This window comes from Camelina sativa, chromosome 16, assembly GCF_030686135.1.
Source record: "Camelina sativa cultivar CO46 ecotype springtype chromosome 16, ASM3068613v1".
Lineage (NCBI taxonomy): Eukaryota > Viridiplantae > Streptophyta > Magnoliopsida > Brassicales > Brassicaceae > Camelina > Camelina sativa.
The window spans coordinates 14584846-14612475 of NC_141895.1; the positions used below are offsets into that span (position 1 = coordinate 14584846).

The 27630-nt window shown below is 41.7% G+C and overlaps 2 protein-coding genes and 1 non-coding gene across 3 annotated transcripts; 1 reads left to right on the plus strand and 2 right to left on the minus strand.

Moving 5' to 3' along the window:
• Positions 1 to 2221: 2221 nt before the first annotated feature.
• Positions 2222 to 3721, minus strand: LOC104753587 (uncharacterized). The gene has a single exon (XM_087492647.1). It carries the CDS (start codon positions 3719 to 3721, stop codon positions 2222 to 2224), a length of 1500 nt encoding a protein of 499 aa, XP_087348773.1.
• Positions 3722 to 20144: 16423 nt separating this feature from the next.
• Positions 20145 to 25158, minus strand: LOC147925515 (uncharacterized). The gene is made up of 10 exons (XM_087492648.1): positions 25134 to 25158; positions 24880 to 25025; positions 24459 to 24606; positions 23221 to 24338; positions 22668 to 22885; positions 22413 to 22467; positions 21825 to 22357; positions 21567 to 21711; positions 20450 to 21400; positions 20145 to 20360 (listed from the first exon to the last, which is right to left on the minus strand). The coding sequence occupies exons 1-10, from the start codon at positions 25156 to 25158 to the stop codon at positions 20145 to 20147; spliced, it is 3555 nt and encodes a 1184-aa protein (XP_087348774.1).
• Positions 25159 to 25213: 55 nt separating this feature from the next.
• LOC147925516 (small nucleolar RNA R71) lies at positions 25214 to 25320 on the plus strand. The gene has a single exon (XR_015585614.1). It is a non-coding gene; the product is annotated as a small nucleolar RNA R71 (small nucleolar RNA).
• The last annotated feature ends 2310 nt before the right edge of the window (positions 25321 to 27630 follow it).

Genomic DNA, 27630 nt, shown 5'->3' on the forward strand with positions numbered 1-27630 from the left:
AGATGAATCATCATCGTTGTCGGATCCATACAGCACAATTCTAGGTTGAACTTCTTCAACATCACTCGGTTTATCAACCAACTAAGGTCGATTAGCAATACCATCACCTCGAGACATCTCCAATTGTCTTCCTCTACTCACCAATCCACTTCGAGTTGCCCTCAACATCTCCGATTCGTTTTTCTTATTGCTAGGTTTTCCACAAAGAAATTTCTTCGACACACCCGAAGCGCCTCTTGACTTCCTTTTTTTAAAAATATCTCAACAAAAGATTTTTTGGAACTTTTGGAAACTTCAAACATCTTAATATTCTCCTCAATATTTGAGCAAATCTTTTTACTAAACCCCTAATATTAACTCCGGTTTTCTCTATTCCACAACTGAACCTAATAAACCAAAATCCCTTCTTAATAACATTAAACTGTACCAGATTCTCATACCCTATCTTTCCCTGTTCCAGTTCTCGACCCATGTTGTGATTGATTCACATCTCACACTCACCAATCAAATTTCTTAATGTAGAGACTTGATTAAAATCAAGAGCTTTTGTGAAAATATCAGCTACTTGTTCCTCAGTATCAACATGCTCAATCAAAACTTGCTTTCTTTCAACCAGTTCTCTGATAAAGTGATGTCTCACATCAATGTGCTAGGTTCCTGAATGTTGAACTGGATTCTTAGAGATATCAATTGCACTCCTATTGTCACAATACACTTGTAGCACCCCTGAATCCATACCATAATGAGCTTTCTTTAGCTTATATACATACTCAGGCCTAACTGGATCTTCAAAACCTTTGGGTTGTTCAACATACACTTCTTCTCGTAAAATCCCATTCAAGAAGGCACTCTTAACATCCATCTGAAAAACCTTGAATTTCAAAATGCAAGCCATTCCTAGAAACAGTCGAATTGACTCAAGTCTTGCTACTAGTGCAAAGGTTTCTTCAAAATCTACACCTTCGATCTGCGTATACCCTTGTGCAACCAATCTTGCTTTATTGCAAACCACAACACCACTCTCATCAATTTTGTTCTTGAAATTCCACTTAGTACCAATGATATTCACATCTATTGGTCTACGAACCAGTTCCTAAACATCATTACGCTCAAACTGTTCCAGTTCTTCTTCCATGGCCATAATCCAAAAATTATCTTGAACAGCTTCTATGTGATCCTTTGGTTCGATCATTGACACAAAACACTCATAAAAAACGGTTTCTAGAGTTGTAAAGTAACTTGTCATCTTATTAAAGTCAATCTGAACTCCTCGAGTCTTCATTTTCTCATTCAAGTCTCCTATGACATCATATGCAGAATGATTCTTATGAACTTGTTTTACTTCTTCAGGTTTTGTAACAATAATGTCCAACTCAGAACCTTCATTGTGTGCTTTAGTGATACTTACTGGTTCTGAATCGCTATTTGAATCATCATCTTGTACAACTACATACTTCTTTTCAGCTAAGCTTTCCACCTGCATTGGTCCCATCAAATCCATGTGAATCAGATCCAGACTGACTTTGGCTGAACGTCTGGAACCTTTTTGTGCTGAATCTTGACTTGCTTTTCCTGATTACAAAGTCCACACACCATATTGTCTTCACCTTTAAGCTTAGGTACCCCTCGAATTATCTCTTTATTCACAAGAGTAGTAAGATTTCTTGTATTCATATGACCAAGTCGTTGATGCTAGAGATCTATACTCCCTTGAGCATTGTAGCATTTAATTGTATGTTTCTCCCACATGTAACAATTATTTCCAGATCTCACACCATATAACTTGACATTACCTGATTCATCCAATGCTTTGCAATCAACCTTTGTGAATAAGACTGACAATCCTTCGTCACAGAGTTGACTAATACTTATCAAATTGGCATGCAATCCTTGAACTAGATCGAAATTCACAAGCTGTGGAAGCTCTGTATCACATGTTGAACCTTTGCCTTGTATGAACCCATGACTTCCATCTCCAAAAGTTATTGTACCTCCTTTCAATTTCTTAATATTCTGTAGATTACTCTTGGTTCCAGTCACATATCTTAAGCAACCGCTATCGAAAATCCAAGGCTCTGCGTCTTCTTGTTTTTCAGTAATCATGGCCATATTGCATCTAAATCCTGATCCAGAAGCTACAATTGATCCTGATTGATATAGGTCAGCTTTCTTCATCCAACCTGTCTTCTAACTCCATTCCAGAAGAATCTTTCTTGACGCTTTAAGGTACAAACCTTCTGCCAAAATTTATAACAAAGCCGTTTGTAGTGACCAATTTTCCACAAAAATAACAGCTCATAGATCCATTAGAAACACCCGTAGATGTCTCCTTCTCAGATTGATACGCTCCAGCAGATACAAATTTGGTTGTCTGTGATTTAGCTTCCTTGTTCTCATTATAGCCTAATCCTCTATGAGTCTTCTCAGTTCTCCCATAGCTCAAAATCTTGTCAAGTTGCTTCGTGCCTGCAAACATATGAATCTTCCTATAATGTTGATCTAATTCAGATTGTAGTTCTGCAGATTTTTTCTTTCCTCTACGTAGCTCTTCTTCAAGATTGTTTGCTTTTGCTGATAAAACCAACTTCTCTTTCATCAGATCTAGCGAATCTTTAGCAATCTTTTTCTCATCCATCAATTCATCTTGCAAAGACATAACAAGTGCTTTTAGACGAAGTTTTTCTTTTATCAATCCTTGATTTTCCTTTCCAAGAGTAATAAGTGTGTTTCGCACTTCTTTGTAACTCTGAAAAATGTTAAGGACTTCTTCTCCTTCTGAGTCTGAATCAATTACCTCTTCCCCATTCTCAAATTCAGTGATTCCCACCATAACCACTAAATTAAGGAGCTCTTCTTCACCGCTGCTGTCACTATCTGAATCATCCTCAAAGCTAATCATAGACTTTTCTTTCTTAGCTTTAGGGTTACTCACACACTCATCATGTGTGTGTCCAGTACCCCTGCAAATTGTGCACTTAGCATCTCGCAACTTGATTGTTGGGCACTTTCGGATAAAATGACCATATCCCTTACTTTCATGACACTGCATATCAGCCTTTTTGTCCTCACTTGTGATTTTGAACGAGTTATCCTTCCTTTGACCTTGATCTATTCTTCTTAAAGCTCGATCAAATATTCTTACCAACAGGCCCACAACATCTTCTTCTTCTCCTTGATCAGTTATGTCTTTGCTAACTGCTATAGCTATTCCTTTTGGTGTCTTAATTCCATTAAGTTCCATCTCGTGTGCCTGTAGCATTCCGATCACTTCACCATAACTGAGATTTTCTAAGTCATAAGAGACAGTTAAGGCTGTTTTGTATCCCATGAATCTTGATGGAAGACATCTTAAAAACTTTCTGACTAACTTCTGATCCTTATAAGTTTTTCCAAGAGTTAAGGCTTCTTGTGCTATAGCACTCAACTTTGAACTAAAGTCTGAAATCGATTCATGCTCCTCCATCCTTAGATTCTCAAAGCTAGAGGCCAACATATCCTTTCTCGAACTCTGCACTTTTGTTGTACCTTCATAATGAATTTGAAGGATATCCCATGCTTCTTTAGCAGTTTCACATCCTTGAATCAATTCGAACTGTTTTCTCCCAACAATGCAATGAATAGCGCTTAACGCTCTTGAGTTGTACTTTGATCTCTTTTGTTCTTCATCGGTCCAGTCAGCCTCGAGTTTGGGAATTCGCTTGCCTGATTCATCTTTGATCATCGGTTCCTCCCACTTTTACAAAACAGTCTTCCAAGAAAGACGATCAATACCTCCTATGATGGATTTGATCCTTGACTTCCAAAACCCATAGTTTCCATCATCCAAGACTACTTTGTTGTTGTTGATCAGATCTCCGTAGCTCTCCATCTTGTCCGTAGGATCTCACCTATAGTAATCCGAACAAGTGTTGCTCTGATGATACCAATTGAAAGTGTGAGAACTTATGATCTGAACAATAAAACAACGATTTCTTTAAACTCGTTTGATTGATAGAAAATCTGTTTACAAGTTTGTTCTAAACAATTTTCTAACCTCTCAAAACTCTCTTAAAGAAACTTCTCGCTTTCTCTAAGTTCTTAGTTCTTTTTTCTAAAGACTAAAACTTAGTAGCTAGATTAACTTTCTCTTGTTTGTGCTAAAGCTCAACCTTGCCTTAGCACCCCTATTTATAGATCTAGGTATTGGCTATTTAATTAGCAAACTACCTAATCTAATTCTAAAAAGAATTGGACAATTTCATTTTTTCTTTATGGATTAGGAAATTATCATTTTTCCTCATGTTTACATTTCCATTGTAAACATGAAACTCTCGTATCTTCTATATGCTTCTAGCACCTTCTAAGTCCTTCTAGAGTAGTTCAAAACCATCTTCAAATGTTGCATCTTCACAAACTACTCATTCCTTAAGCTTAAAAAAGAAATACATGCTAGTAGTTGGCTAGTTTATATAAGGTAATCAACATTATAAAAGTAGAAGAGAAAACATAAAATTTCTAAAATCAAAATATTGAATCTTTTTAATTTGATAGATATACGTACCTATAGGCTACAACCTAGTTTATGGAAGTTTTGTATCTCACTCCTTTATCCCTACATTTACCGTGGTTTAATTTTTTTAAGCCGTCGTCATATTTTCCTTCGTTATAAAAGAGAACTTTGCAAGTCAATATTTGTCAACTAGACCAAAACACCGCAGAGATGCAAAGTAGAGAATGATAAAATAAGAAGGAATTATCCAAAAGTTGGTTTATTACTCATATCTTCTAAAAATTGCTCACATGTTTAGTGCCCTAGGTGTAATTACAATTTACCCTTTGGATTTAGTTTTTCGATTTTGATTAAAAAAATATAAAAAAATACACATCAGCAAATTAAATACACATCATTTTCGATTTTCCACGTTACTAGTCAGTTTTTTTTCCCAGAATCGAAAGTTACTTTTGTTTATATCTAATGAGAGGAAAGTGAACAGTTTTTACTGTTCACAAACCGCGAAAACAAAAAAATACTCGCTCTCTCTTGTTGACACAAATCTCTCTCTTGTCGATGAATCCTAATTCTGCCGGCGATATTCTGTCTTTCTCTACTCTCTCGTTGTTATCTCTCGCCGTCCACGCTCGATATCCTCATTCGCTCTTTTTCTCTTCGTAGTCGCTGTCTTGTTCGTTTCCGTCTAAGCTGTCGTCGCTGTCTTGTTCATAAACCGCGAAAAAAAAAAATCTCTCTCTCTCCCGTCGACACAAATCTCTCTCTCTCGTCGACGAACCCTAATTCCGCCGGCGATATTCTGTCTTTCTCTACTCTCTCGCCGTCATCTCTCGCCGTTATCTCTTGCCGTCCTCGCTCGGTATCCTCATTCGCTCTTTGTCTCTTCTTCGTCGCTGTCTTGTTCGGTTCCGTCTAAGCTGTCTCATCTTTCAGTTCCGGTATGTGTCTTCCTCTTTATTTTTGAGTTTTGCGAATGATTGAGGGTTTTTATCGATAGTTTACAGCTGATTGTCGACGTCATTGATTTACATATGATGGCTGATTTGTTAGATCTATTCGATTCGATGGCTGAATTATTGTATGCTTTACCATTGATTTATGATTTATTAATGCATGTGGCTGAGTGTGTTTGATGTTTGTGGCTGAGTTATTTTACAATTTCCGGTTGAGTTGTGGTTAACAATGTATTTGGGTCTGAGTTATCTTATGCTTTACGGCTGAGTTATGAATTGATGGCTGAGTTATCTTGTGCTTTAGAACTGAGTTATGTATTTGTGGTTGAGTTGTGGCTGAGTTATTTTATACTTTGTGTACGAGTTTGTGTTATGTTATGGCTGATTTATTTTATGATTTACTGATGAATTATATTTATCAGATGTCAATGGAGATTATCTCTGGAGAACAAGCAAGGGATTACCCCCCAAGACTTTACCTTGAAGGAAAGTCTATTCTAGATGGTAAAAAAATTAATAACAATTTTAAGATGGCAGATTTCCCTGAGATTAGGGAATCAATAGGACATGATGTGTGGAATGAAACGAAGAATTTACCTATTGGAATAATTTCTAAGCTAGTTGATGGTGAATTTGTGTGGTCTGGTAAGGTTGCACATTTCCTACTATGTAACCAGTTAATAATACATAAGAAGAAGCTTTGGTTTCTTATCAACCTATAAGGTTTAGCTTGAATGAATTTGCTTATGTCACGGGGTTAAACATAGACCCAATGCCTACAAAAAAGTTTGAACCTGAAGAGGACTACAAAGCGTTCTTCAAAATTTTGAAAGTGCCTGGTGGGGAAGGTCCAACGTTAGATGAACTCAGGGAAGGATTAAAAGTGTGCCGGGTATGGTTCCCTAAACCCCGTAAATGGTTGGGGCTGTTGTTTCTTCAAGCCATTGTGATGCGGACATCAACCCTACCGCCCAAACCGTTGAACCAGATCAAGAACCCTGAAGTAGTTCATCGAGTAGTACAAGAAGTGGTTCAGAGAACGTCTATTGGACCTAGATCGCATCCAAGTTAGTCCTATTCAATATTTTCGATCCTTGCAGGTTCCACCAACCATTACAACGGCTAGAAAGCGTGCTCATCAAGAGAGATCAAGTTTGCTTTTGTATTTTCTTTAATTAGTTTATTTACTTTCCAAAAATAATGGTTTGTGTTTGATTTTATTTTCTTTCCTTTGTTGCATTATTTTGCATTTATTTTCGGCCTTAGGGCTAGCTGAAGGAATCGTACAAAGTCTCCCTACAACAGTTGTACGATTTTTCACCTTTGATTATTAATAAAACGCTGAATTTTCTTACTTCTTCTCTTTAAGTACTCTTGAGAGAATAAATTTCTTCTTTCTCTTGTGTGTGAGATTCCACAAGGCTTAGTTCGTGTACTGTATCAGAGACCAATCACATCTTTGTGGTGTACTTCATTCCGCCAACACTTCCCCTTATCGATCCCACACGAGAGAAGCGACCGCCATCGTGTTAGATCTACATCATCGACCATCTTTCCTTCACAAGAGAGAAGCGACCGCCAGCTTGTGAAGCCATCATCTCTATCCGGTACAAGTCTCACCACCTAGTCTTGTATCATCTGGTATCAGAGCACAGTTCACACTGTTCCCTTGCCAGGTTTATCTTTTCCATTTACTCTCATTTGATTTGTAGCTTTTGTTTTATTTTATATATAAAAAAATCCTAGTTTATTTTATTTCACAGCCTTGTCTCTAGGTTGTTTAGCTTTTATTTACAAACCTTAAATAAAAAAAAAATATTCGCAATTTGTTTCATTAAGTTGTCTGTTTCACTCTCTGTATTAGTTGTTGTACTAGTTCACCTCGCATTTAACAAAAAAAAAATTATTATTATTATTTCATTTTTTTTGGCTTTTGTTTCATTGCTTTATTGTCTAATACTGCTTGTCAATCGTAATATTTCAAAAAAAAAAAAGTTTATTTCATTTTTTTTGTGATTTTTTTTTTCAATTCCTGTGGTACATTGATCCTTTGTTGTTTTTGTTTAAGCGCAGATCCGTTCTAGACACTCACTATGGGAGAAAACGCAGTAATACCCCAAGACGCCATGATGCAAATGATGAGAACCCTCACAGAGCAGTTGAGAGGACTTGGCGATAGGATAGGTCGTTTGGAGCAACCTCAGACGAGGGTTGATGTTGGACCAGATTCAGAACGAAGGAATGTCCGCGACGTGGAAGACGAATCCATTGACATGGATGATGATGATGATCCATCACCATATCCATTAAGGCGTCAACATCAGCGGAGAGAAGATCCTTTGATGTGGAACCGCGCTAGAGAGGTTGAACCACGAGAACAAAATCGAGTTGTTTAATTAATACTTCCTACTTTTGCAGGAAAGTCTAATTCAGAGGTTTACATGGACTGGGAAAGACGTATGGAATACATATTCCAATTTTATGGCTATGGAGAAGCCCAAAAGGTAGCCCTTGCATCGGCGCAGCTCACTGACAATGCCTTGTCATGGTGGGATAGGACGGTAGCCGATAGAAGGAGGCAGCGGTTTGCTACCATCAGCAGTTGGGGAGATATGAAGTACCTTTTAAGGTTGAGGTATGTCCCTGATCATTATCAACGAGACTTACAAAAACGTTTTAGAAAATTGTCTCAGGGAACAAGGATTGTGGATGAGTATTTTGAGGAATTTGGGAAGCTCATGAACTCTTTGTAGCTGGAAGAATCAAGTGAGTCCCTTATGACTCAATTCATTGACGGCTTGCAAGAGCGTATAGCCCAAAAGGTGGAGACATCGAACTACAACAGCCTACATGAACTACATCATAAGGCTGTACAAGTGGAACAGCAAATCCAGCGTAAGATGTCGTTAAGGAACCGTACTAGAAACAACACGCCTTGGAATGCAAGCAACAACCGGAGCATGGACAAAGGTAAGGCCGTGGACAATGACTCTAGGTTCAAGAACAAGTCTAATGAGGCACCTAAAACCTCTAAAACCGAACCAGGTAAGTTCCCTAACATTAGTTAATCTCGTACCCGTGACATTACTTGTTTTAAATGTCAAGGTAGGGGACACATGGCGAGAGAATGTCCAAACAAAAGGGTGATGATTGTCACACTTAGTGGAGACTATGAGTCTCAAGACGAGCAAGATGAGTACCAGACCAATCTAGAGAATGACAAGGAGTATCCCGACGTAGGAGAGCTCCTTGTGATCCGACGTATGCTGAGTGTACTTGTCAATCCCGAGGAAAAAGTTCAAAGGAAAAATATTTTCCACATTCGATGCCCAATCAAGAACAAGGTATGTAATTTGATTATTGATGGAGGGTCTTGTACTAATGTTGGACAGTTTAGGCCTTCAGAAAACAAAGCACCCGAGGCCATACAAACTTGGCTGAACGATGACACCGAGCTGAAAATTGTTGAACAAGTTATTGTATCATTCAGCGTCGGGAAATACCAAGATCAAGTCATTTGTGATGTAGTTCCAATGAGAGCCGGACATCTTCTTCTGGGAAGACCATGGTAGTTTGACCGAGCTACAACTCACAAAGGTCAAACAAACCATTACACTTTCACGCACAATGACCGTAAGTTCAACCTTGCCCCTCTAAGTCCTTCTGAAGTTCATGAGTTGCAAAAACACATTAACAAAGAGGTCGAGGTAAGGACTTCTAACCTTTATTTGAGATCCAATGAGATTTGTAAAACCATGAGTGCCAAGGGCACCGTGCTACTAATGTTGTTCAAAGAATGTTTGTAACATCCGCGAACCAATTATTTGGTTTTCTGGGATGGGTGTCGATCGACACCATGGTGGTGTTGGTCGACACCAAAGATTTCTAGTTCGGCCAGATTGATTCAATTGTTGATTTTGGTCGGTTTGGTTTAAGGAAAACCATAGACCCAGATTATTTAAGTGGCAAGTCGACCTAGGTCATGGAGTTATGTTGTTTTGGCCGCTTAACAGAGAGAAAAGGAGAGAAAACAGTTCCTAAAGGTTTTTGTGAGAGTTTGTGAGATTTCAAGGCTTGGTGGGTGAGATCTTGCTGTGGGAGTGAGGATTCAAGGCTAGGAACGTGTTAGAAGGTTGTTGGGAGTGTAGGATTTGTTGCTGTTGGTCTAAATCTTCCTGCAAAGAGGTGAGTGCATGACCATGGCTAATCTAAGCCTTTGATTTCCTTGTTCTTGCTTGTTTGTTGTTGTTTTGTGTGTTTTCTTCGTGGGGATTGGTTGCTATAGGTTTCTAAGGATGTTTCCGGCTTGGATTTTAAGTATTGGACGAGTAGGTGGAGTTTGAGAGGGAGATTCGACTCTCGACTTCGCAGCGGATCATAGTTGCAGGGGAAGTGTTGATCGACACCACTTGGACACCAGCAAATCAGGCATCAATCGACACTGTGGGGTAGTGTCGGTCAACACCAAATCCAGTGTCGGTCGACACTCGGCTGGTGTCCTTCCAGCGAGATGATGTTTGTTTTCCTGGTTTGTATGTTTTGTTTGTTGTTTGTTCAGAACATTGGAATCACTGTTGCTTGTGTGTATAGCCCAGTAGATGGGAGGATTGCCTCACTGAGTGTTTATCAAATACTCATGCATCTCAATTTGTGTTTGTGGTGCAGGTAAAGGCAAAGTGTGATCGTGGAATCAAGGCAATGAAGAGGAGGATGTTCTAGGGACTTGTTAGGTTACTAGAGTTGGGTCTTTAGAACTTGCTAGGTTGCCGGTTCCTTGTTTCCTGTTGTTTGACATTGGAATGGTTATGTTTGGATATTAGTTATTCTATTATTGAGTATTATTTGATATTGGTATCTGTTATTCCGCTGTTGTTTGTGATTGTGGTTAGGTGGCTAGTGTGTATGGGACCACAAGTTGTAGTTTATTTATTCTGATTATTATTTTATTATTATTTATTATTTTAAAAAAAAAACGGGTCAGGTCGTTTCAGTTTGGTATCAGAGCCCTTACGGTTCTAGGTTTTGGTTCACTAGGTTTCTGTTGTTGATGTTGGGATTGCATTCTTTGATTGATTATGTGAGTTAGTCAATTTTGTGTGGAATGGAGTCCTAGAACATCCTCTTCGAGCCTAGAGTGTGATTCCACGGTGAGTTTATGTTTTTGTGGTTTTGTGTTATGTTCAGATTGCTTGTTAGCCTCTGTTCTTGGAAGTGCAGTGGTTAAAGGTGTTTGAGTTGTTGGTCGTGGTCGTGGACATTGTCGTGGTCGTGGTCGGACGGGTTTCCGAGGCTAGTAAGTGTGTGGTCCAGAGTTCCACGAAGAGGTATGTATGAGGAGGGACATGAGGGGGTTAGCTGGTGAGTATGCCGGGGGTGCTGGAAACCCAAGTGTGGATTGCAGCAGGTGGAGCCCAGGGTCGAGATGATCGCTTGGCGGATCTGTTGGCGTGCTGTGGGAGTGGTTACCGAGAGGGGTACCAGTGCAGGCTCCAGTTGTACCGCATGTGGCGGGGTGCAACCGAGGGCTTCGGATGTTGAGGACTATCCATCTTTTGTTAGGAGGATGGAGTAGTTGTAGATGACCGGTACGAGATTCTTCTCGAGACGTATCGAGCCTAGAGGGGCAGATAGGTGTTCATATGCAGTTGGATCAGATATTTCTCTGTTTGGTGGGTAATCCAGGTTGATATGAGAAGTTGAGTGGGCAGGTGTAACATTGCAATGTTGTACTCAGACCATAGGAGGTATTTTTGGTCGGGAGATGTTTATAGTTGTTAAGGATTGTTGCTCCTGAGGGGATGTTGATTCTCCTGAATACCGATAGCTCGAGGGGCTGAGGGCTCTGAGAGTGGCAGAGGGGATGATGTTCCCCTGAGGGGATGAGTAGTTCCCCTCATATCGAGATCTTCAGGATTTGGTCCAAGAGTAAGACGGTATAACTCTAAGACACTGGTCTGAGAGTGAAATCAGTATGGCTCGAAGGTTTCGACCTAAGGGTGGAGGAGTTGGGAGCAAGCAATGCCTAGGACGTGAGTATAAACAAACCGATTGAATGTAGACCTCGAGAGATTGAGGTTGGTTTAATCTTGGGTTTTGGATGTATTGACCAATCGGTCAGGGTTTTACGACCAGAGCGGTTATGAATGTGTGGCTGTTGCGCCGGGATTGTGAGGCCGGTGGTGCTGGAGTCCCGGGAAGGGGAGTTGCCAGATACATAAGTTCACAAGAAGCCTTTATGGCAGGATAATCTAATCGTTGCGACGATTTTGGTTTACGTTCATTAGAGATGGACATGGTTGCTAGATTCAAGGTTTTGGTAAGCTTGTTGAGGGAAACAAGGCAAGTGGTTTGAGTTGACGGCTTGCAAAGCATTCGATGCGGTGAATAAGAATATGCGAACGTATGGTACTTGTTTGTTTTATTATGCTCGTATTGATGATTGGTTGTGGAAAATTGCTAAGTGGGAAGTTAATTTTGTAATAAGCTATCTTGTGGAATTTTCCTTAAGAGACAAGTTACTAGAGGTTCTTGGATGGACAAGAGGTGTTGATATTCGGGTGGTGGTGAATTGATGTCAGCATACTTGATTATTAGTCTAGTAGAGCTGAGGAAGAAAAAAGGGATTCTTACGTCTTATCACTGCACCGTGGGGAGTGTCGGTGTGGTGCGTCAAGTAGAAAGACAAGGTATGGGTTTAAGAGTTCGTGACGATGCTGTTTGGGTTGACAAATGCGCCAGCAGCGATTATGAGGTTGATGAACAACGTGTTTCAGGAGTTCCTGGACGTGTCTGTCATCATCTTCATGGATGACATCCTGGTTTATTCTAAGAGTCCTGAGGAACATGCAATGCATTTGAGGGCAGTTCTGGAGAAGTTGCGGGAGCAGAAGTTGTTTGCCAAGTTGCGCAAGTGTAGTTTCTAGCAGCGGGAGATGGGTTTATGGGTCACATTGTGTCTGCAGATGGAGTTTTTGTAGATAAAGAGAAGATTCAGACTATCAGGGATTGGCCTAGACCGCAGAATGTCACAGAGAGCAGGAGTTTTCTTGGGTTGACAGGTTACTACAAGAGGTTTGTGCAGGGGTTTGCGAGTAGAGCACGTCCTATGACTAAGTTGACAGGGAAGGATGTTCCTTTTGTTTGGTCACAGGAGTCTGAGGAAGGCTTTGCAAGCATGAAGGAGATGTTGACTACTACTCCAATTTTGGCGTTGCCTGAGCAGGAAGAACCCTATTTGGTGTATACAGATGCATCTAGAGTTGGTTTGAGGTGTGTGTTGATGCAGCATAGGAAGGTCACTGTCTACGCTTCGCAGCAGTTGGAAGCATGAGGACAACTATGCTACTCATGACTTAGAGATGGGTGCTGTAGTTTTTGCCCTGAAGATTTGGAGATCTTATCTTTATAGTGCAAAGGTATACAGAACATAAGATCCTAAAGTATATATTCACCCAGCCCGAGCTGAACTTGAGGTAGAGGCGGTGGATGGAGCTAGTGGCGGATTATGATCTGGAGATAGCTTATCACCCTGGTAAGGCTAAACTGGTTGTGGATGCTCTGAGTCGGAAGCGGGCGGCTTCGGCTCATGAGCAAGATATGGAGTCTCTGGTAGGAGAGATCAGTTCGTTGAGCTTGTGTGCGGTTTCTTAGGAGCCGTTGGGTTTGGTTGCAGCTGATAGAGCAAAACTGTTGAGCAGAGTGCGGTTGGCTCAGGAAAAGGATTTGGGGCTGGTGAATGCCTCAAAGGATGTGGATTCAGAGTATCAGGTTTTGGCTAATGGTACTATTTTGGTGCATGGGCGGATTTGTGTGCCTAAGGATGAGGAGTTGAGGCAGGAAATCCTGAGAGAGGCTCATGCGAGCATGTTCTTTATTCATCCCGGAGCGACTAAGATGTACCGTGATCTCAAGAGGTACTATCACTGGGTCGGGATGAAGAAGGACGTGGCTAGTTGGGTTGCGAGATGCGATGTGTGTCAGCTAGTGAAGGCTGAGCATCATGTACCAGGTGGTTTGCTGAAGAGTCTTCCCATTCCAGAGTGGAAGTGGGATATAATTACTATGGACTTCGTGGTTGGTTTCCAGTGTCGAGGACGTTTGATGCTATATGGGTCATTTTGGACCGGTTGACTAAGTCGGCACATTTTCTGGCCATTAGGAAAACTGATGGAGCAGCGGTCTTGGCTAAGAAGTATGTGAAGGAGATTGTCAAGTTGCATGGGGTGCCAGCGAGCATTGTGTCTGATAGGGATTCCAAGTTCACTTCTGTGTTCTGGAGGGCATTTCAGGGAGAGATGGGCAATAAGGTTCATATGAGTACAGCTTATCATCCCCAGACAGATGGACAGTCAGAGAGGACGTTCCAAACGTTGGAGGATTTGCTGAGGATGTGTGTGTTAGATTTGGGTGACCAATGGGCAGATCACTTGAGCTCGGTAGAGTTTGCTTATAACAACAGTTACCATGCAAGTATTGGCTTGGCTCCTTATGAGGCTTTGTACGGGAGGCCATGTCGTACACCGTTATTCTGGACTCAGGTGGGGGAGAGGAGCATGTACGGGGCAAATTTTGTTCAGGAGACCTCAGAGAAGATTCGGGTTCTTAAGCTGAACATGAAGGAAGCTCAGGATCGACAGAAGAGTTACGCCAACAGGAGGAGGAGAGATCTTGAGTTTAAGGTTGGAGATAGAGTGTACCTCAAGATGGCCATGTTGCAGGGTCCGAACATGTCATTGACGGAGTCTAAGTTGAGTCCGAGGTATATGGGTCCGTTAAGAGTGATTGAGCGAGTTGGACTAGTGGCATACAAACTGGAGTTACATGAGGTTATGCGAGCATTCCATAAGGTTTTCCATATGTCTATGTTGCGGAAGTGTCTCTGTGAGGATGATCAGTTGTTGGCTAAGATTCGTGAGGATATTCAGCCTAACATGACTTTGGAGGCGAGACCAGTGAGGGTTCTCGGGAGGAGGATCAAGGAACTTCAGAAGAAGAAGATTCCTTTGATGAAAGTCCTTTGGGACTCTGATGGTGTTAAGGGAAGGTTTCCTGAAATAGAAGTTTTTAAAAGAGAAAATATTCCAAAAGTGGAAAGTTCTAAAAAGGGAAAGTTTTATGGGAGTTAGAATTGTCCAGTTTTAGTGGTTGTGAGCCTCGAAGGGGCTAGTGTGGCCTTCGTGGCGGACTTTTGAGTCATTGTGCGCATGTGTGGCGGTCTTTTGAGACATTGTGTGGCCTTTGTGTCGGGCTGTTTAGCCATTGTGTGGCCTTTGTGGCGGGCTGTTTAGCCATTTGTGTGGCCTTTGTGGCGGGCTGTTTAGCCAATTGTGTGGCCTTTGTGGCAGACTGTTTAGCCAGAGTGCATGTTTAGGTGGTCCTTTGGGACAGATGGTCTTTGTGACGGTCCTTCGTGACAAATGGTCTTTGTGACGGTGTTTTGGGACAGATGGTCTTTGTGACGGTCCTTCGGGACAGATGGTCTTTGAGACGGTCCTTTGGGACGAGTGGCCTTGGTGGCGGTCTTGTTTAGGACATTTGTTTGGCCTTTGTGGCTGCCCGTGGGGCAGTGAGATGATCCTTGTGTGGTCATGAGGTATTCCAGTGAGGGGATATGTGGTTGGTAAGACATTGTATTGTCTTACGCGAGCCACAAGAAGGAAACGTGGAGAGGGATAGGACTCAGACGTGTTCAGAATTGTTTGCTCGCGACTCTTATGGGACTTAGGTTCTCCTAGTACCGTCATATTCTAAGCCTTTGATTTCCTTGTTCTTGCTTGTTTGTTGTTGTTTTGTGTGTTTTCTTGCTGGGTATTGGTTGGTACAAGTTTCTAAGGATGTTTCCAGCTTGGGTTTTGAGTATTGGACGAGTTGGTGGAGTTTGGGAGCGAGATTCGACTCTCGACTTCGCAGCGGATCGTAGTTGCAGGTGGAGTGTCGATCGACACCACTTGATGTCAGTCGACACTAGCAAATCAGGCATCGATCGACACTGTGGGGTAGTGTCGGTCGACACCAAGGCCAGTGTCGGTCGACACTCGGCTGGTGTCCTTCCAGCGAGATGATGTTTGTTTTCCTGGTTTGTATGTTTTGTTTGTTGTTTGTTTGGAACATTGGAATCACTGTTGCTTGTGTGTATAGCCCAGTAGATGGGAGTATTGCCTCACTGAGTGTTTATCAAATACTCATGCATCTCAATTTGTGTTTGTGGTGCAGGTAAAGGCAAAGTGTGATCGTGGAATCAAGGCAATGAAGAGGTGGATGTTCTAGGGACTCGATTGGTTGTTGTCTGACATTGTTAGGTTGCTAGAGTTGGGTCTTTAGAACTTGCTAGGTTGCCGGTTCCTTGTTTCATGTTTTTGACATTGGAATGGTTTTTTTGGATATTGGTTATTCTATTATTGAGTAATATTAGATATTGGTATCTGTTATTCCGTTGTTGTTTGTGACTGTGGTTAGGTGGCTAGTGGATATAGGACCACTAGTTGTAGTTTATTTATTATTATTATTATTATTTATTAGTTTTTTAAAAAACGGGCCAGGTCGTTTCAATGTTTAAGTATAGGTACAAGTGCGCTTGAACTACCCGATGAAGTACAAGTTGTACTAGATCAATACAAATACTTGTTTCCGGAGGAGATACCACCATGATTACCCCCTATTCGTGGCATTGAACATCATATCGATCTTGTACCAAGTTGTGCTCTACCTAACAAACCAACTTACCGAATGAATCCCGAGGAGTCTAAGGAGTTAAAGAAGCAAGTGTGTGATCTCATGGATAAAAGGTACATCACAGAGAGCCTCAGCCCGTGTGCGGTACCAGTTCTCTTAGTTCCAAAGAAGGATGGTACATGGAGGATTTGTGTAGACTGTCGAGCAATCAACAATATCACCATGAAGTATCGACATCCCATTCCAAGACTAGACGACATGTTGGACGAGTTAAGTGGTGCAATCGTCTTCTCCAAAATTGACTTGAGGAGCGGCTATCACCATGTCCAAATGAGGGAAAGAGACTAGTGGAAAACTGCGTTTAAAACCAAGCAAGGTCTCTATGAGTGGCTTGTCATGCCATTTGGGTTAACCAACGCCCCAAGCACCTTCATGTGACTATTGGTAAATTTGTTGTTGTTTATTTTGATGACATACTTATTTATAGTAAGTGCCATTCTGATCACATTAAACATCTAGGGTTAATTTTGAAAACGCTTCAGAAGGAAGGCCTTTATGCTAACCTAAAGAAGTGCTCCTTTTGTACTGATAAGTGTGTGTTCTTAGGTTTTGTAGTGAGTAAACAAGTCCTACAAGTAGATAAGGAGAAGATTAAGACAATAAGAGAATGGCCTACTCCAAATTCGATTGGACACGTTCGCAGCTTTCGTGGTCTCGCAAGCTTCTACAGGAGGTTCGTCAAGGATTTTAATACAGTGGTTGCACCAATGACTGCCGTGATCAAGAAAAACGTGCCTTTCTCATGGGGAGAAGCTCTATAACATTCCTTCAACACATTAAAGGAGAGGCTCACACAAGCACCGGTCTTAGCCCTCCCAGATTTTGAAGTTATGTTCGGAGTAGAGTGTAATGCATCAGGTTTGGGAATTAGAGCTGTACTACATCAGAGAAAAAGACCCGTGGCTTTCTTCAGTGAGAAGTTGAGTGGAGCTACGTTGAACTATTCGACCTACGACAAGGAGCTTTATGCCTTAGTTCGAGCACTAGAAACGTTGTCACCACACTCTCGCAATAGCAACAATCTCGCACTCTCGCAATAGCAACATGCCTCAAGCAATTATTTCCTAGACAATTAATCTCTAAAACCTTGTCACCACACTCTCGCACTAGCAACAATCAACCTTGATCACTTATCACACTCTCGCACTAGCAATATGAACAAGCAGGCATTAAGAACGATTCATTATTGTCAGTAAACTCAAACTCATCTAATCCCTTACTCAGAGTCAAGTAAACCTCTAGCATTGGCTAATTCACGCATCTCATCTACACCTCTCGGTCGCTGAAACGCCCTAGATCTAATCTGAACCTCTCGGTCTGTTGACAGCATTAAGAACACCAACCTAGAAGGAAATCTATCAATCATTTACAATCAAACTAAGGCATCCTAACCTATCAAGAACACAAAATCATCTATCCCATCCCTAGAAACTTTACTACACTACTCGGACATGATAACAAGGAACAAAATAATGAAAATGAATGAAACTTGCATTGTATTAAAATATATAGTAGAGTAGAAAGAGTACAAGATACAAATCTAAGAAAACTATAAAAACAATGAAATAAAAATGCAAAAGGAAAAGGAAAATTTTAAGTCGCTCAGTTCTCTCACAGAAGCTCTCGCTCTCTGGTTTGAGGGTCTGCGGCGTGCTCCCTTGTGAGCTAGGAGAGGAGGGGGCTTATATATGGAAACCCTTTTGACCTAGCTTCCCAGACCTGCCCGATGGTCTACTCGATGGGGTACACGAGGGTGAAGTCGGGTTACTCCTCGGGTGGATCTTCAGCTTGTTCTTCATGCTCTCGGATCCTCCTCGATCGTGTTGGGGTTTGGACTTGTTCTTGCAGCTCGATGGCTTCTTCAGGTACATGCTTGTTTTTCACCATTTTTGGCTCTTTAGCACCTGTTTTCATCCAAAAAATGCAAATGCAGAAATGCAACACCCTAAATGGTCTAAAAGTGAATTCCTACAGTTAATGACCTAAAAATGCTAAGTTAGAGGTATGAACAATGAAAAATATGGACAAAAAAGGATGCTAAAAACATATAAATTAGAGAGTTATCAGACCCCCAAACATAAATCTTGCTAGTCCTCTAGCAAGGAAGTAAGAGGGTGCGGTTTGAAAGTGGGGACTCATAACCTTAAGATGCTAACGAAGGATTCAAGCTATAGTCCTTAAAGATAGTTTAATGGTGCTAAGATCAATCAACATACTTACAAATATTTTTCTATGCTTATTATCATGCATCGATCTAGCTCAACCTCCAACTAAAGATAAAAAACATCTCTTTCACATTCAATTAAGTGTTTGGCGAATTCTTGCAGATGGAAGGTGAATCAAGCTCAATCGGTTTAAGGGTAAGGCTTTTTAGTAAGGTGGTTTCAATCAAATTCATTGGGTGGTTTTCTCTAAAAAGAAGGAATGCTAGATAGTTGTGAAAACTATCTAAGACTGAGAACAATTTGAGCATACAAAGCTTAACTCATGATGATCTACCCTTTTCTCATTCACCTCTTTTTTTTTATTAAACCCCCTAGAATTATACTATCCACATCCTTGATTTTAACTCTTTTTTTTTTATATTCCCTAAGGTTTAGACTTTTAGACTTTAAACTTTTAGCTCTCTCTCTTTTTTTTCTCGTTTCTTTCTTTGTTAAACTCCTAATATGAATATATATATATTTTTTCTTTCTTTCTAGGAGACTATAGCAAGAGCTTTTTTTTTTTTTTTTTAGAGACTTAGAGCTAATTGACTCTAACCTTAGGGACTTTTTCTTCCACTTTTTTTTTATTCCACAACCCAACCCAAAATAAACATTCTAACCACCTATCTTTCAAAACTGAATTTATTAGCTAGTTCAAATTCTAACTTAGCTAAATCAAGAGGAAGTTCTTTGTCGTTCTCAATACTCTCAAGGTTTCACAACCTATAGCACAATGAAAGAGGCCTCACTCAACAATTCACAACAAGGTTTGAAAGAAAAGTTTGGGTTCATGGGTAGGACAAATGAATCAGGTTAAACGAAAAGATTGGTAAAAATGGAGTGCTAACCCGAATTTAGAGTTACCATGAGCAAGTATTCAAATTCCATAAGCAAGACAATTAAAGTTCAAACTAAGTCCAATAATATAAAGATGTTCTAATGTTCAAGCAAGTGGAGGAAGCATTCAAAAGACACAAGGTTCTAAGCAAAGATTTTTTATTTTTTTCCAAAGATTGATCTAGCAACAATGAACTGTGACTAAGGGCTATAGCTTCAATCCTAAGGTTTGATTTTAAACAAGGAGTTTTAATCATTGTCCCCTAAGATGCAAATGCAACAATCCTATATGAAACAAACTAGACTCAATCCTAATATGTAAATGCAACTACATGAACATTCTTTTTTTTTTTTTTGTTTTTTAATTTTCAATTTTTTTTTTGTTTTTTAATGCAAATAGATGCAGACTCAAATGAATAAAACTAGCATGCAAAGATTAGAAATAAGAAAATTAAGAAAATAAAACACAATGTTAAATACATTCTAGGACCCTCCTCCAAACTTAAATTACATAGTCTCTGTGTAAATAAAAGTTGGAAAAATAATTCAAGAACCACACAAAATGAAATAAAATAAATGCAATCTTATTTACAAGGATCGGATGAAAGTGGTACCTCATGGGTTGGTGAAGAAGGAGGTTGCAGCAGCCTCCATTCTCGCCAATGTGTAGCCTGGGTCGTCTCTGGCTTCAGCAGGTGCCGGTGTTTGCTCGTCAGAGAGCTCAGAAATGCGCACGGACGACTTACTCGGACCAGCATCTGAGGCGTTGATCGAGGGTGGGATCGCGTAGCTCATCGGGTAGAGAATCGGGTAGTGCGACGGAAAACACAAAATGAAAAAAATATAAATCATATTTACAGACATGCCTTTGGGATTTCCTCCCAAGTGAGCTTGTTTATAGTCCCTAAGCTTGACTTTTAATTCGTCTTAGACTGGCGCGGGATCGTCGAGGCGCAGAGATGATTCCACCTCTGTGCTCTCATTTGCGATGTATTTCTTTACTCTTTGCCCATTCACAGTGAATTTATTACCTAGCAGAGTGACTGCTCCATAGGGAAGAACTTCCTTAATTTTGAAAGGTCCTGACCATCTAGACTTGAGCTTCCCAGGGAATATCCGAAGCTTCGAGTTGAACAAAAGCCTCTAGGATGTACATGTTTCCATTCGAGGGTGGGTTGAAGGGTCCCATGAAGTCTATTCCCCAGACATCAAAAATTTCGAAAGGTCCTGACCATAGGGACTTTGTCACCAGCTTTTAAGCCCTTGTGTCGAATCTTCTTGTCGTGAAAAGCCTTGGTTCTTTCTTTGTAGATCCTCGAATTATCATAAGCCTCCAGCCATATCTCCTCGAGTTCATGGAGATCCATTACTCTCTTTTCTTGGGCAGTCCTTATGTCTAAATTCAGCAGCTTGGTCGCCCACATTGCTTTGTATTCAACCTCGATCGGAAGGTGACATTTTTTTCTGCAGAGGAGCTGGAAAGGTGTCCGCCCAATCAGAGTTTTATAGGCGGTCCTATAGGCCCATAGCGCATCATTTAGCTTGAATGCCCAATCTTTTTTTGTGATTCCCACGATTCTGGCTAGTATCGCTTTGATCTGTTTGTTGCTTACTTCCACTTGTCCGCTGATTTGCGGGTGATAAGCTGCCGCGACTTTATGCTTGACTCCGTGCTTTTTCAACAATCCATCGAAAACCCTGTTAATGAAGTGGGTTCCTCCATCACTGATTACTACTCTTGGGATTCCAAATCTCGGGAAAATGATGCTTTTGAACATCTTCATTACGACCTTCTGATCATTCGTCGGGCTAGCGATTGCTTCTACCCATTTCGAGACATAATCGACTGCCACTAGGATGTACATGTTTCCATTCGAGGGTGGGTTGGAGGGTCCCATGAAGTCTATTCCCCAGACATCAAAAATTTCGACTTCTAAGATCAGCTGCTGAGGCATTTCATTTCGTCGACCTATGTTACCCATTTTCTGGCACGAATCACATTTTGCTATGAAGAGCTGGGCGTCCTTGAACATTGTTGGCCACCAAAGACCAGCTTGGAGTATCTTTTGGACTGTTTTGAAGGTGGCAAATAGTCCTCCATAGGTGGACCCATGACAATGCTCTAGTACTCCTTGAACTTCCTCTTCTGCTATACATCGTCTGAACAGGCCATCCGTCCCTTTCTTGTAGAGATAAGGTTCGTCCCAGTATTAGTTGTTGACATCCCTGAAGAATTTCTTCTTTCTTTGAGCGTCGTAGTCCTTAGGAATTTCCCCGCACACCAAGTAGTTCACGAAGTCTGAGTACCATGGGAGCTTAGCCGACTCGATTGCCATGAACTAGATCGACCTTGATGACTCGGGGATCGAGTATGCTATCGTGTGTCCGATCATGTGGCTCATTTCCTCCAAGAAGGCGATGTGCATCAGTCTTTCTTTGGGCATTGAGTTGTCTATTGGGAGTGGATCTTCGATTCTCATTCTGGACAGATGGTCTGCTACCCCGTTTTCAATTCATTTTTTATCCAGGATTTCTATGTCGAATTCTTGCAGAAGAAGGATCCATCTGAGGAGCCTAGGTTTGATGTCCTTTTTTGAGTAGATGTACCGTAGGGCGGCATGATCTGTGTAGACAATTACCTTTGAACCGACTAAGTAGCTTCTAAACTTTTCAAACGCGAAAACCACAACAAGGAGTTCCTTTTCAGTTGTCGCATACCTCGTCTGGGCATCGTCCATGGTTCTGCTGGCGTAGTAGATCACGTGGAGCTTTTTATCTATTCTCTGACCTAGTACCGCTCCCACAGCGTAGTCTGACACGTCACACATAATCTCAAAGGGATGGTCCCAGTTAGGAGCTTGAACTATTGGTGTGCTCACCAAAGCCTCCTTTATCTTGTTGAAGGCATCTAAACAGTCCTTGTCGACAATAAACTCTGCTTTCTTGCAAAGTAGCCGTGTTAACGGTCGTGCGATCTTAGAGACGTCTTTAATGAATCGCCTGTAGAATCCTGCGTGTCCTAAAAAACTTCTGACATCTCTCACTGATTTGGGAGGTTGCAGCTGAACCATTACTTCGATCTTGGCTTTGTTAACCTCTATCCCCTTTTCTGAGATCTTGTGCCCCAAAACTATTCCCTCCTGGACAATAAAGTGGCACTTTTCCCAGTTTAACACTAGATTGGTTTCTTCACACCTTTTCAGCACCTTGCAGAGGTTTGACAGACAGGATGTGAAAGAAGCTCCATATACTGAAAAGTCATCCATAAAAACCTCTACAATTTTTTCTATTAAATCCGAGAAGATAGATGTGATGCATCTTTGGAAAGTCGCGGGGGCGTTGCACAAACCGAAAGGCATCCTCCTGTAGGCAAAAGTACCGTAAGGGCAGGTGAAGGTAGTTTTCTCCTAGTCAGCAGGGTGAATTGGGATTTGGAAAAATCCACTATACCCGTCTAGGAAGCAGTAGTACGGGTGGTTAGCGAGTCGTTCCAGCATTTGGTCGATGAAAGGCAGCGGGAAATGATCCTTCCTAGAGGCTGCGTTGAGCTTCCTATAGTCGATACACATTCGATGACCAGTTATCGTCCTTGTTGGAATCAGCTCATCTTTCTCGTTTTTGACGACGATGATTCCTCCTTTCTTCGGAATGCAGTGCACCGGGGATACCTAAGTGCTATCTGATATAGGGTAGATAACTCCAGCATCGAGCAGCTTCAGAATTTCCTTTTTCACCACCTCTTTCAGGTTTGGGTTTAGCCGACGCTAAGGTTCCACACAAGAGTACGATTCATCCTCAAGGTTTATCCGGTGGGTCCAAAGATCAGGGGATATACCCTTGATATCATCTAAAGTATAGCCTATTGCTCTCCTATAGTTTCTTAATCGGGTGCAAAACAAATCAAATTCCTTTTCAGGTAGGCTAAAATTTACGATCACTAGATAACTGGAATTAGGGCCTAAGAAAGCGTACCTTAGCCCGGATGGAAGAGGTTTTAGTTCACTTTAGGCGCTTTAGATTTGGACCAATCGTCGGCGGTTTGGAGTTGCTGCTCGAGGTTGTGCTCGATCAATCTACTCGATGGGGTGATCGGGTTAGTGTCCTGGTTGGTTGGTGTCGAGCAGCTGCAGGACATGACATAGGAGTTGACCACTGACTCGTCCCAACTTCTATTGTCGAGTATTACTCCCTCTTTTTCAGCTTTTTTCATGTCCTCACTTAGCTCTGGTTCGATGACATCTAGAGAAGTATCAACCAATTCCGTGTAGAGCTCCGTTTCTTGATGCACGAACCCCTCCTTACCATCATTTGTCACTGCCATTTGTAAACAATCCCCTATCGCAATCTCCTCAAATGCCTCCTCACGCAGTTTTTCTAATCCCTCTATACAGAAGGTTTGCCCAACTATCGTAGGTTTTTTCATAGTTTCCCGAATGTCAAACTGCATAGTGAGGTCTTCCCCGAGCTTCAGATCGATCTTCCCGTTCCTTATATCAATCATTGCTCCTGCGGTGGCTAAGAATGGTCGTGCTAAGATAAGTGGATCCCTTGGCTCCACATCCATTTCCAAAACCACGAAGTCGGTTGGTATGTCTACTGACCCTACTTTGATCGGCAAGTCTTCCAAAATTCCGCTTGGCAGCCTCGTAGTTCGGTCAGCCAGAACCAGTTGGATGTCAGTAGGCTTGAATTTCTTGAATCTGAGACGTTTAGCTACAGTAAGTGGCATCAAGCTGACTGACGCCCTCAAATCGCAAAGACATCTTCCGAACTTTAATGGTCCGATCGAGCAAGGTAAAGTAAACGACCCCGGGTCGCTCAGTTTCTTAGGTGCGGCAGTTCTCTGAATTATGGCACTGCACTCATGGTTGAGTATAACCATCCCTTGAACTTGCTTGATTCGCTCCATGACTGCATTTTTCAGGAATTTCTGGTAAGGAGGTATCAAGGTGAAAGCATCCATAAGGGACATGTGAAGTTCGAGTTCATGCATCTGTTTCTCGAACAGTGCTTTATACTTCTCCAAGAGTTCCTTGCGAAATCGTCCAGAGAACGGCAGAGGTGGCTTGTAAGGTGGGGGAATGAATCTCCTTTCTTTTTGCTTTTCTCTTCTAAGTTTTTCTGCAGGAGGCGGAGTTACCTAAGGGTCAACCCGATCACCTATCCGAGTGGTGTGGTCGGGTGACGGATCGGGTTGTGCTGCGGAGGGCCTTGGTGGTTCGGCAGAAACGATCGGTTCACCGAGATCCTCCCAATCTATATCATTGTTGTCCTTAGTGATGTCCAGTGGTACTGTTCTCGGGGGTAATTGTCGGCCACTCCGTAAGGCGATCGCGTTTGCAGACTCCGTGTGACTTGTTGAGGTGGAAGCCGAGTTATCCGTAATCACCTGAATTCGAGATCCTAAGGCATCAAACTTGTTGTGAAATTGTTGGAAATTGGCTAACAGATGACAAGCGAGATTGTTGAATCCTGTATTAATGTGAATCGTTTCTGTCTTCTGAGTGGGTAGGGTTGTATGCATTAGGGAGAGTAAATCCAGCAATGACGAACTTGATGGCGGTATGGGGCTGTGTATCGGGTTTTGGTAAGGCACAATTGGATTTGGCTTGTAGTTGTTGTACCCTTTGTTGTAACCTCCTTTGTTGTTGATGTAGTTAACATCCTGTATCTGTATAGTCTCCCCATCTTGTTGTAGAAACTGTTCTTCCTCTGATAGGGCATGAACATGCTTCTGCTGGTTGAGGAACTTGTCGAGCTTTTCATTAAGGGATTTCATGTCCCTCCTGTACTTGGCATCTTCCTCTCCTGTAGATCGCACAGAGTGATCATATTCCTCATTGTAGTTACCATCAGATTGAGCCAAGTTCTCCACTAGTTCCCAACCTTCATCGACATCCGTGTTGAGGAAGTTGCCATGGCTTGCGGTTTCGAGCAACATTCGTATCTTGGGGACCACTCCCCTATAAAGTGTGCTCAGCAATGAAGCATTGCTGAAGCCGTGATGTGGACATTGGGTAGTGTATCCCTTGAAACGTTCCCAAGCTTCACTGAACGTTTCATTGTTCTTCTGAACAAAGACGGAAATGTCATTTCTCAGCCTTGAAGTTCTGGAGTTGGAGAAGAATTTGGCCAGGAATGCCTTCTTGCATGCTTCCCAAGTGGTGATGGACTCCTTAGGGAGCGATTTCTCCCAGATGTGTGCTTTGTCTCCCAAAGAGAATGGGAAAAGCCTTAGCTTGAATCCATCTTCACTGACTCCATTGATCTTAGTGAGGCTACAGAGCCTATCAAATTCATCCAGATGATCCAATGGGTCCTCCATTGGCAATCCATGAAACTTATTACTCTGTATCATCTAGATGAGACTACTCTTGATCTCAAAATTGTTGTTCTGCACAGCTGGTGGCACAACGCCATTCCTTTGAGTGTGAGTAGTTGGAGCATCTCCTGCTCCGATATTGGTCCTTGCTTGAGGAGCTGGTGGACCGTTCTGATTATTCATCGTCTCCTCAATGATTGCTGGTTCTGGTTGAACTTGTTGTTGTCTGAGTAGCCTAGGTCTGTCGATGTTGTCGATGAAAGGACTCAGGTTCTGGCTACCTCTGGATCGTGTTTGCATGCACAGGTAGGTGTCTGAGTGTGTACACGAGGATCAACTCGATCCAGGTGATCGAGTGACGGGTCGGGTGGGTGCTCGGGTTGTACCTGAGATTCAAAACAAACAATGCGAAAGCAAACAAGTCAGTATCCGAACCAAATATAAACAAAAGAACTTGATCTAGCAAGTGCTGAAATCCTAAACGTAGCAAAATGAAATCAACCAAATGGCAACGACGCCAAATTGATAGTTGGGTTTTCACAAAGGGTATCAATTCCCTATGCAGTTATAGTACAAAGGGTTATCAATCCAAATGGTTGTCTATTGCTAGCAGGAAGGATATAATCAGGATAATACAAGTCAAGCCAGGCAAATAGGGTTTTGTTCTAACAGTCCTAAAATAAATAAAAGAAAGGAATATAAACAAAGAAACCACACGACCTAAGCACTCGATGCAAGCAGTCGAGTACATGATCGAGTGGGGTGATCGAGTAACCAAATGAGATATGAATAGCTCGAGGTATTATTCTGTTGTTGTTTGTGATTGTGGTTAGGTGGCTAGTGGGTATGGGATCACTAGATGTAGTTTATTTATTATTATTATTATTTTATTATTATTTATTAGTTTTTTAAAAAACGGGTCAGGTCGTTTCAATGTTTAAGTATAGGTACAAGTGCGCTTGAACTACCCGCTGAAGTACAAGCTGTACTAGATCAATACAAAGACGTGTTTCCGGAGGAGATACCACCAGGATTACCCCCTATTCGTGGCATTGAACATCATATCGATCTTGTACCAGGTTCTGCTCTACCTAACAAACCAGCTTACCAAATGAATCCCGAGGAGTCTAAGGAGTTAAAGAAGCAAGTGCGTGATCTCATGGATAAAAGGTACATCACAGAGAGCCTCAGCCCGTGTGCGGTACCAGTTCTCTTAGTTCCAAAGAAGGATGGTACATGGAGGATTTGTGTAGACTGTCGAGCAATCAACAATATCACCATGAAGTATCGACATCCCATTCCAAGACTAGACGACATGTTGGACGAGTTAAGTGGTGCAATCGTCTTCTCCAAAATTGACTTGAGGAGCGGCTATCACCATGTCCAAATGAGGGAAAGAGACTAGTGGAAAACTGCGTTTAAAACCAAGCAAGGTCTCTATGAGTGGCTTGTCATGCCATTTGGGTTAACCAACGCCCCAAGCACCTTCATGTGACTATTGGTAAATTTGTTGTTGTTTATTTTGATGACATACTTATTTATAGTAAGTGCCATTCTGATCACATTAAACATCTAGGGTTAATTTTGAAAACGCTTCGGAAGGAAGGCCTTTATGCTAACCTAAAGAAGTGCTCCTTTTGTACTGATAAGTGTGTGTTCTTAGGTTTTGTAGTGAGTAAACAAGTCCTACAAGTAGATGAGGAGAAGATTAAGACAATAAGAGAATGACCTACTCAAAATTCGACTGGACACGTTCGCAGCTTTCATGGTCTCACAAGCTTCTACAGGAGGTTCGTCAAGGATTTTAATACAGTGGCTGCACCAATGACTGCCGTGATCAAGAAAAACGTGCCTTTCTCATGGGGAGAAGCTCAAGAACATTCCTTCAACACATTAAAGGAGAGGCTCACACAAGCACCGGTCTTAGCCCTCCCAGATTTTGAAGTTATGTTCGGAGTGGAGTGTGATGCATCAGGTTTGGGAATTAGAGCTGTACTACATCAAAGAAAAAGACTCGTGGCTTTCTTCAGTGAGAAGTTGAGTGGAGCTATGTTGAACTATCCGACCTACGACAAGGAGCTTTATGCCTTA